General features: G+C 40.3%; 1 protein-coding gene across 1 annotated transcript; it reads left to right on the top strand.

Annotated features, from left to right (window-relative positions):
- The first annotated feature begins 968 nt into the window (after positions 1 to 968).
- Positions 969 to 5,947, top strand: LOC146553190 (ubiquitin carboxyl-terminal hydrolase 37-like). Its single transcript, XM_085255690.1, has 15 exons — positions 969 to 1,057; positions 1,256 to 1,311; positions 1,608 to 1,680; positions 1,790 to 1,873; positions 2,373 to 2,428; positions 2,673 to 2,729; positions 2,830 to 2,961; positions 3,053 to 3,176; positions 3,262 to 3,413; positions 3,519 to 3,618; positions 3,761 to 3,837; positions 4,015 to 4,123; positions 4,734 to 4,791; positions 4,961 to 5,118; positions 5,205 to 5,947. Exons 1-15 carry the CDS (start codon positions 1,031 to 1,033, stop codon positions 5,208 to 5,210), a joined length of 1,269 nt encoding a protein of 422 aa, XP_085111816.1. The 5' UTR covers positions 969 to 1,030; the 3' UTR covers positions 5,211 to 5,947.
- The last annotated feature ends 4,610 nt before the right edge of the window (positions 5,948 to 10,557 follow it).

Consider the following 10,557-nt stretch of genomic DNA (forward strand, 5'->3'; position numbering starts at 1 on the left):
GAGATTGTTGACTTCAGGAGAGCACAGTGGGATCACTGCCCACTTAACATGAATGGATCCTCTGTGGAGGTCGTCAAGAGCACCAGATTTCTTGGTGTCCACCTGGCGGAGAACCTCTCCTGCTCCCTCAACACCAGCTCCATAACCAAGAAGGCCCAGCAGCGTCTCTACTTCAAGCAGAAGCTGAGGAAAGCCCATCTCCCACCATCCATTCTCACCACCTTTTACAGTGGGACTAACAAGAGCATCCTAAGTAGCTGCATCACTGTCTGGTATGGTAACTGCAGCGCATTAGATCGCAGTACTCTATAACGGATTGTGAGAGCAGCTGAGAAGATTATTGGAGTCCCTCTCCCCTCCTTATAACACCCGCTCGCTGGAGGACCCCACACAGCCTTCAAACACACTCTTCACCCTGCTGCCTTCTGGAAAGAGGTCCCAGAACATCCGGGCCCTCACTACCAAACTACGGAAAAGTTTCTTCCCACAAGCCGTCAGACCCCTGAACACTCAGTGACTGCACTGGCACACGCACACCTTCACACACGATAGTTACTTTTGCACAATACTCAGCATTTTGCACATTTCCATTGTCTTGTGTCTGTATCGTCCTGTTCTGTCTAGTTTTGCACTGTTTTGTCTTGTTTATTTTTGCAATTTATGCACACTGCACTTTATGTAGTCCTGGGTTTGTCCGTATATGTCATATATAGCACCAGGGTCTCGGAGGAACGCTGTCTCATTTCACTCTGTACAGTACCTCTGCACGTGGTTAAAATGACAATAAAAGCCACTTGACTTGACCTGTATTTTGTAGCAGTTGCTTGGAGACGAGTGCCATACAGTTCAAATGAGCATACATTCCAAAATATGCAAATTAGCCCCATACATCATAACGATGATGTTTGCTGTTCAGGGTATGAACATTCTATGCTGAAAGTTTATAAATATACAACCTCTGACTGCTTGTTTTCAGTTGAACTTTTGCAAAGCTGAGGAGATTTTCGCTGTGATCACATCAAGTCCAAAGATGTTTAAACTTCTTTTTCACAGAAAGGTAAGTTTGAAGAGACTCGCAGCACGTTTCTCTGAATATTTTCTTATGGTAAATAAGCATTTTTGAAACTTTTAAGGAAGCTTCTTGGATGATTTCTGTAAAAACTGAATTTTGAATCCAAATGAAGGATATTGTATTTTCTTACCATATACTTTGTTTTATGCCATTACTGATGTTGCTTTTCTTGTTTCTAAACAGAAATCACATAAACAAAACGTGGCAGAGACGGAAAGTCCTTCTACGTCTCATCAGAGGTAAAGAAATGTGTCACTCTTTAATGCTGCTGGAGATATTTATAGCAGTGGTTTAGTTGGAGCTGTTTTATTTCCCTTTTATTGGTGTTTTGTAATTACATCTTTTACTACTTCTAGTCTTGTCTATAATTTATATTGATTCAGAGATTAGCGTTTGAAAATGTAGAGTGTAAATGTACAAAATACATGATTTTGTTCCATTACAGTTATTAATTTTTATCTGCAATCTCCAGCATGTACTCCTTGTTAAAATTTTCCACTTTGAAAAATAACATTTACACTTTTGTCCTCATCAGCATCCCGGATGCTTCTGTTGCTGAAAATGGTCAAAAGAAGAAGAGAAAATGGAGACACTTCTGCTGTTCCTCGGTTTGCTTTTACTCAAAACATGTGAAATGCACTTTCTCTTTAAATTGCACTTGTTAATTTAAAGTGACTTTACTTTTTTAATAAACTTATGTTTGTTCGTCCTCTGCAGCAAACTGACAGCGATGCAGAGGCAGAGAGCAGCACTGTGAAGACACAAAAGAAGTGTCGCTGGTTTCTTTTTAAATTCTGGAAGGTATGTTTTATGGAAAGAGTCCCTGTCATCAAGCATTTACTCATCACATTAAATGAGAAGAATTAAGAGCAATTTAGCACATCTATGTCCTCAAATTAAGTTCAAAGATGTTTAAACGTTTTTTTTTCACAGAAAGGTAAGTTTGAAGGGACTTGCAGGATGTTTCTCTAAATATTTTTTATGGTAAATAAGCATTTTTGAATCTTTTAATGAAGCTTCATGGATGATTTCTGTAAAAACTGAATTTTGATCACAACCAAATGAAGGATTTTGTATTTCATAGGACAAACTTTAAAACTCAATTTAAAGCATGAATAAATTGTTTTTATTTTATTTAAAGATATTCATATATATCTGCTTCATGAGCTGACAGCTCACTAAAGTGATAAATAATATGAAATAATACCAAATTTTCTAACTGGACACTTTTCATGGAGAGACTCCCTTGGTATGTTTGTTTTATGCCATTACTGATGTTGGTTTTCTTGTTTCTAAACAGAAATTACACAAACAAAACGTGGCAGAGAAGGAAATTCCTTCTACGTCTCATCAGAGGTAAAGAAATGCGCCACTCTTTAATGCTGCTGGAGATATTTATAGCAGTGGTTTAGTTGGAGCTGTTTTATTTCCCTTTTATTGGCATTTGTCTTCCACCTTGTGTATTTACATCTTTTTTACTACTTTTGGACGTCCTCCAAAATGTTTCAGCGTCAAAGCTCATGCATACATGCACATACACTGCTCAGAATCTTGACATCTTTCCTAATTTTGTGTTTGTGTTTTTACCTTTTTGGAGCAGTGTAGCACGCGGTGGGAAAAAAATAAAAAGTCAAACTGGGACTATAGACCGCTTCGGGTGAGTACACGTGGTGCACAAAGATCAAAGGTCACTTTGTCAAAGTGGAGAAAATGAATTATTTTACACTGATACTGTAAACGTTGCGCGTGTGTGTCAGGTTTCCAAACATCGGAAACACCTGCTACATGAACTCCTGCCTGCAGAGCCTCCTCAACATTGAGGAGTTCATAAGAGACATCAGGCGTCAGGGGGTTTTGTGGAGCACAGATCCAGAAGCTCAGCTCTTAAGGTGCGCTACGTCAACCTTCTACTTTCTTCAAACACCTGAAGAACAAAGAGATCTAACAGCAGAAATGTCTGTTTACCCTTCCTTTCTACAGAAGGCTTATTGATGTCAGGGACTGTCATGAGTCGACAGATTATGGCCTTAAAGATCACCACCTAAGAGCTTTTAAGAAGGCATTCAGCAATCAAGCTGCCGAATACACCGGCAGTGCACAGAAAGTGCGTCAGCTATTTGGACATTTCGTTTTTTGCTTTACCTTCTGATTTTGATGTACTGTTTTAAATCTCTCTGCTTTTCTTTCAGGACGCTCATGAATTCCTAACATTGTTCCTCAATGAGGTCAAAAGGCTCACACCTCGCCTGGAGAGGAACGCAGCTCTCCTGGGCCAAAGTTATACCTGCCCAGTAGAAGACCATCACATTTTTAAAATGGAGAACATGAGGACATGCAAGAGGTAAGCCTGTCTTTCAGAAACGCAGAGCTGGTTGCAATATTTTCATATACCTCTTTTCCACGTACCTGATCTTTACTTTAACTACGTTACTCCTGAAATGTGTAGCTGCGGTCACCACTCATCACAGCAAGAGGAATTCACCAGTTTGTCTCTTGACCTGGTTCCAGAGGGGTCTGTGATAAACATGTTAGAGACATACTTGAAGGTAAGATCACAAATTCCAATAGAGTTGTCGTATCAGCGATCTTAACACACCTTTTTTGTTAGTGTTTGTGTGTATGCGTGTGTGTGCATATGTTGAGATTTCTTTCTACCATAAAGCCTGTTTTCTCTGTGCTGTTGTTCAGGAAGAAGAAATAGAATATCGCTGTGATTGTGGAGGGACGGCCTCAGAACTGAAGTCGTCTTTTGATACACTGCCAAGGTGAGTAAGGTCACATCAGAATTGATCGACTGACCAGGTTTCCAAACTGTGGTGCATCAAATATCAGAGTTTTTCGAGACAATATTTGAGCAGTCGTTTTCTCCCATCTTCTGTTTGTGTTTGACACTCATTCTTCTTATTTTCTACCTTGTTTGTGTTTTTTTTCTTTTCTGCCAGAGTTCTGATCTTGCATCTGAAGAGGTTTGGCTTTACACAAACCTACAAGATTCAGAAGGTGGATGACCCCGTCAGGCTGCAGAGGGACTTGGTGGTGCCATCCAATCAGGTAAAAACAGACTGCAGAACGTCTCAGGCTACGTCCACACTAGCCCGGATAGATTTGAAAACTCCGTGTCCACACTAGCGTTTTCAGTCATTTTCAAATAGTTGTGCGTCTGCATTGAAACGGCCGAAAACGCCTATGTTCCAGTCCTGCGCATGCGCAAAAGTGAGTGAGAATTACAGAATTTGAAGAAAAGCTATCCGGAGCATGTACAAACTGATATTAATCGTTTTTAGGGCTGTCAAAGTTGAGAGCAATCAAAACAACTGCTGTATAATGCACTCGGCTTATCTTTGTTTAATTGCTCACATGACTGCATCACATGACTAAAATGCGTCATCGTTTTAGAAAGTCTGTGTTTTCGAGTGTCCACACTGCGACGGGACAACTCCGTTTTGAAATGTATGCGTTTTCGAGAGCGTTTTCAAGATGCTGTGTTTTTCCTTGAGGAAAACGCCGTCTCAGTGTGGACGGGAGGTCAAAGCGGAGAGAAAACGATGTGTTTTCAAACGAAAACGCATTAGTGTGGACGTAGCCTCAGCAAATCAGCTTAATTGTGGCACTGATGTGAGACTTTATGAAACTAACACTCTTTGGATTTGTTCCTTCTCAGGGTGGTGGCTGTTATAGTATTGTCAGCATCATCAGTCATTATGGAGGCACAGAGTCAGGTAAAACAACAGACTTGTGACGAACAGAAAATGAAAACTTGCTACTTTTCAGTGAAGGACTCACACACAAAAGCTTTTGATGTTCTAAGAAGCACTAAGTCAAAATCACTGTTTGCTTGAATCAGTTGACTTCCAGAAGTTGGATTCATTTGTCTTAATGTGATTTCAGGACACTACATCTGTAGTTCTGTCCATCCTGAGGAGAGTCAGCACTCTACATCAGATCGCTGGCTCACCTATAATGACGCACAGGTGCTCCACACAACTGGATCTGTAGTTTGTGAGGAACAGCAGCACTCGGCCTACATCCTGTTTTACAAGAGAAACGTAAGAAGACACAGCATCTCATCCTGAAGTGAGAGAATTTTTAAATGTCCTGTTACCTTGTTAACCAGTTTTGTCTTCATTCTCAGTTCTGAAACAGGAAGTGGAAGGAAGGAAGGAAGTTAAGGTCATCGTCATGCTGAGAAGGAAAAGCAGTCGTCCCAGCCCACCATCGCACACTGGAGGACAAGTATAGGTAAGTATTGCCCTCAGGAGGGAGGGTCCTCCCAGAGAGCCTGGTCCTCCCAAGATTTCTTCCTCCAGGAGGGAGTTTTTTCTTGCCACCGTCGCCCCACATTCACTGGTCTCATCAGCAGGGACATTTTTAACCTCCTAAGACCTGAACTTTCATGGCATGCATTTTTAATTTCTCTGTGCCATTTGGGTTGATTGGGACCTGATGAATGTAAAAACAAAGACATCAGATTCGGACTATCTTTTTTTTGTTTCTCAAAAGAATGAGATCCACATATGAGGACATTCATTTTAAATTTCGATTGAACAGTGGCAGTGTAATGTCCTCCCTCATAAGTGGATATCAGGTTTTTGAAGAGCAAAATTTTGTATTTTGGTCTAGACAACCCAAAATGTTATGTCTACATATGTGGACACCAGGTCCTAGGAGGTTAAAACAAAATCTACTAGAGATCGTCCTTTTCTGGACCAGTGTTTGGCTTGCTCTCTGGAAACAACAAATTAGTGCTGTCAGCGTTAACGTCATTTTACCTAATGACGTTTACGCTGACAGCACTAATTTTATTGTTGTTATTAATATTATTATTAATTTATTTGTAAAATAAATTAAATTTAAAAAAACAAAGAAATGATTTAATTCTTTATTTTATTTTGTTTTATTAAAATCAAAATAACAACAAAAACAAAAATAACTAATAAAAAAATATTAAAAGTTTTCAGCAGTGTTTTGTGAAATTTGTAATGAGCCTTAGTTAAGTTGATGTCACAGAAGTTTCTGAATCATTTAGATTGTTCAACAAACTGATTCACTCAGGTAAAGATGGTAAGCTGGAGCAATGGTACCCTTGGAGTTCAGTTTAAGTTTTCAGACAAATATTCCCTCGATCAGTTGCAGCTTCTGCTTTTAAATAAATGATTTAGCTGCAAATGTTTAGCTGCAGGTAGCAAAGTCCAAAAGTGACAACATTTCCACTGCAGTCTCTCCAGAAATGGCTTATAAAATTTTTACCAAATTAGACATTTATCCTTGGATCATTGACAACCCTGTAGGGTGAAAATCTTTCATTGTACCTTTTATAACATTTTAACAAGTTGCTGTCTCCTGCTGCAAGTTTCCTGTTTTGGCTGAACTTCATCAGCTCAAAAAAACTCACCGTGCTGTGGTGTACTAAATGACCTCATGTACAGGACACACTGAAGGCAGGTTTGCAGTGTTTAATTAACAAAGTCAAGATCAGTTAACAACAGCTGAACTAAAGACTTTCTTTTTCTCATCGATAAAATGAGGTCCATGCCAATGCGCTCAAATGGGACCTCCATTAATGGTGAGGGGCATAAAGGTGCTTTTTGAATGACCAGCTGGTTCACCAGCTGACACCATTGGACGCACACCATCGGCGCATATCCAAACATGCAAGAAATGCAAGATGGTGGTGCGCACAGATACAGCGGCTCTATGCTCTCCACTTACCCAATTTCACTGTGCAAGAAACTGCACAATGACAATAAAAAGCTCTAAGTCTAAAACAGTTTCCTGGCCAGTAAAATCGGGCAATTATTCGCTCCAGAGTTTTATGCTATTCCAGGTGACCAGCCATCGACTTGTAATGAGCCAGCTAAAACAATAATTTCTCAGTGGCTCTTCTGGCACCAACAAGTGGGTGTGTTCTTCCATCGTGCAAGTGTCACGACACACTGAACATGGTCTGAACATGGATTTTCCCTCGATATTTCTTTTCCACCAGTACTATGGGGTATTTGTGAATATCCATGACTGACCCGGCCAGGTGGCCAGCTGGTCTTTGGACAGGGTCACGGCAGTTTCAAGGTTCAACAAAATCCCTTTCACTGACAGACTGAAGGAAAGCTCCTCAAAAATAGAGGGTCTTCAAGCTCCTCAGTGGCACGAAAAGGTTTCCCGGACTCAGTGTTGTATATTTTTTTCCCAAAAGATTGAAATAGTGGAGAGAAATCAGCTTCTGAAACCATCCAGAAGACAAAGTCTCCAACTGGTTTGTGGAAGTCCAGTTTCTCCAAATTAATCAGCGGGTGAAATGTCTCTTCATGGATGGTTTTGATTCTGTTGTTATTCACGAACAAAGCCCTCAAAGCAGCATATGAAAGAAAGTCCTCTTTCATTGTTGTCTCCAGCGTGTTAAAAGAGAGATCGAGCTCAGTGATGAGTTTTGAAGCGGCTGCAGGGACTTCTCGAAGGTTTTGGCTCGAACAGTCGAAGGATGTTGTTCACAGTGGTGACACTGTTGACTGGTGATTGACAAGCACTGAGATACTAGCATGACAAACACAAGAAACATCATGACTTATTCTCCTGAGTGCCTGCAAAACAAACACAAAATCAAACTCAAAGCTTTTCTCTCAGATGCTGGTGTGGCACAATCTAATGATAAAAAAGGTCATGCTAACAGCTTTTGGAGCACAGCTGCACAAAATAACAGCTTTTGGAGCACAAAATGCATTACAGGTAAACCCAGTACCCAAACATGTTAACAAGGATAAAGAAAAAATCTGAAACAAAAGCAGGTAGTGTGGTGATTTATGTTGTGAGGATGCTTTCACTCCCATCAAAGTCACCCAGTGTTGAGAACCCAAATGAGCCCAAAAACCTCAAGTGGCTGCAACCAACAGCGAACGTCAAGAAGTGGATACTTGCATGTTGAGCCAGAAACATGCAGAAAACCCAAAAGAGGCGAGATAGCACATCTTGGTCCCACTCAGGCAGTACGAACACCTGGAAAGAGGAGCCCACAGTTCAGACCCAAGGTCACTGGTAAGGACACCAGCCAGTTATAAGTCTAGTTTTAATTTTCATTTTAGTTAGTGTTATGGCCTTTCTAAGGGTGGCCAGACCATAATATAAGGGTGATCCACCCCTGTCTGACCCCAAGCAGCACATCACACAACCAGTACAATTTTGATGGTGATTTTTTTTCACAGTGATTGAATTCTAACAAAGGAAAGGAGCGAACTATAGCTTCGGGGTGGACCCCAAAACAACAAACAAAAGGGACCGTATCTAAAGGATGTACAAAACTTATTTATGAAAAGAATAAAACCAAATGACAATGTCTTATCTCCCTAACTAAGAAAAACATGAGAAAAGGGTAATCAAATAAAAAGGCAGTCCACCCCTACATGCTCCTGTATAAAGAAACAGGTAACACAAAGCCTGCCGGTTGAGGTCCATGGCGGTGTCATCTTATATGTTGTCTCCAGGTCATTAGCCAATCTGTATGGGCCGTCCCATGGATGCACCAATCACGGAAAGGCACCTGCACACTCAGATTTACATATGAGACAACATTACGACAACAGTCGTAACATTAACTAAAAATGTTTTTCACCATCTCGTTTTAACTTCTGGTTTAGCTTCAGCTAACTAAAACTAAATGGACCTTGGAAATAATCACATCTTAATAGAGTGAACCATAGACTGTATAAAAGATAGGACCATTGCAACTTTACTGCAGCACTTCACCCTTTCACATAGTCCCAGCTCTTCTCTGTCATGTTTTATGGTGCTGCAAATGTCTTCAGTTGGTGAAAGGTTGGGCTGCTGGTGTCTTGTTGTGCTTGCTATGCATCCCTGACTCGTTTCTTCTTTCTGCATCAAGTAAGGAATGTAGTGAAAGTTCCCAAGAGGTTAAAAGCACCACTGAAAAAATGCCATCAGACCTGAGTTGGGACACTTGGATTATGGAGCTTCTGGACCAAGAGAGTGGATGGGAGCATGTGTTTAACAAGTAAGAGTATAACGTCCCCCAAAATGTCCCTAACTAAGAAAAACATGAGAAAAGGGTAATCAAATAAAAAGGCAGTCCACCCCTACATGCTCCTGTATAAAGAAACAGGTAACACAAAGCCTGCAGGTTGAGGTCCATGGCGGTGTCATCTTATATGTTGTCTCCAGGTCAAGGAGACAACCTTAACCTTAACAACCTTTCGCGTGCCACAGCTGGTTGCCGACCCCTGGACTAGACTATTTAACAATATGTTACAGATTTATGTTACAAAGAAGAAACGCCACAGAGGAGGTTTGTGGATGTAGTGAAGGAGGACATGCAGAGGGTTGGTGTGACAGATGATGCAAACAATTGCCCATTCCCACAAAGCTATGGTAAAAGCTAGCGTGAGATTGGGCTGGGTTCATTGTACTGCTGTATATGACTAGGTATTTATTTGGGAAAGGAAAAAATGAACTGAAAACAGTTACTTTCTTATGAAATGAACAAAAATAAAACCCAATGTTGTAACAATTACTGCATGGTATATAAATTAAGATTTTCAAAATAAAACACCAGGCCTCCTAAGTCCTAACTCTGGTTTCACTCAAAAAACCTTATACCTTTAAAGTGGAATGGCTTTCACCTTTGAAATGCCCCAGGGTACAACTAAAACAGTTATTGTCAACTTAAACCACATTTGTACTAGTGGGCCCCCACATAGACACACATTTACTTGTCCATATTAAACCTGAAGCATAGGCCCTTTCTCTTGTTTGTACTTGTGTTCTCGTGTACTCGTGATACGTCATCAGTCGGAGACCAAGTACTGTTCCAATTCAAAGTATGCATCAAGCCGAGAACGCGAAAAAGTCCCGGATGTGTTCTCGCTCCGCCTGTTTTATCGATAAATGAACGTTTTCTTTAAATTATTTGAATATATATGAGTGCCTGTGTATAAATACACAAACAATACACATATGCTTTCAATTGTGTAATTTAAGTGATCTAGGTAGCTCTGTTTTGGAAGTTCAGTTAACGCTAGAAATGTGTTTTGGAGTTTCTACGTCCTTTAGAATTTGTACGTGCTTTTTGGAGTTTGTACGGGCTTTATCTCTAGGGGCCACTGTATATATTTATATATAAACATACATAAATAAAACCACTTTTTTTTTTTTTTACATTAGTAATTCCTTTTGTGCATAATTTTATATTGTTGTTAATAATAAATTAATTAAAGCAACAAAACAACCTGAAGAGCCGAAAGAGCCGTCTCTTTTTAGTGAGCCGAGCTGAAAGAGCCGGTTCTCTAAAAAGAGCCGGAATTCCCATCACTAATTCTTAGGACTTAGCTTCTGTGTCAGGTCCCACAGGTTCACCTGAACCTTTACCACTTGTCCCGCCCCAAAGCAGAAAAGAGTGTTTTGGACTGGCTTGTTAGTCTAGCAACCAAAGACAATACAGAGTTGAGATGACTGACATTAGATTGGTAAACAAATAAGGTGAA

The sequence above is a fragment of the Mchenga conophoros genome, linkage group LG18 (genome assembly GCF_057382185.1).
Source record: "Mchenga conophoros isolate Kocher_MC1m ecotype Shallow Benthic linkage group LG18, M_conophoros_male_GT1.1, whole genome shotgun sequence".
NCBI classification, from domain to species: Eukaryota; Metazoa; Chordata; class Actinopteri; order Cichliformes; family Cichlidae; genus Mchenga; species Mchenga conophoros.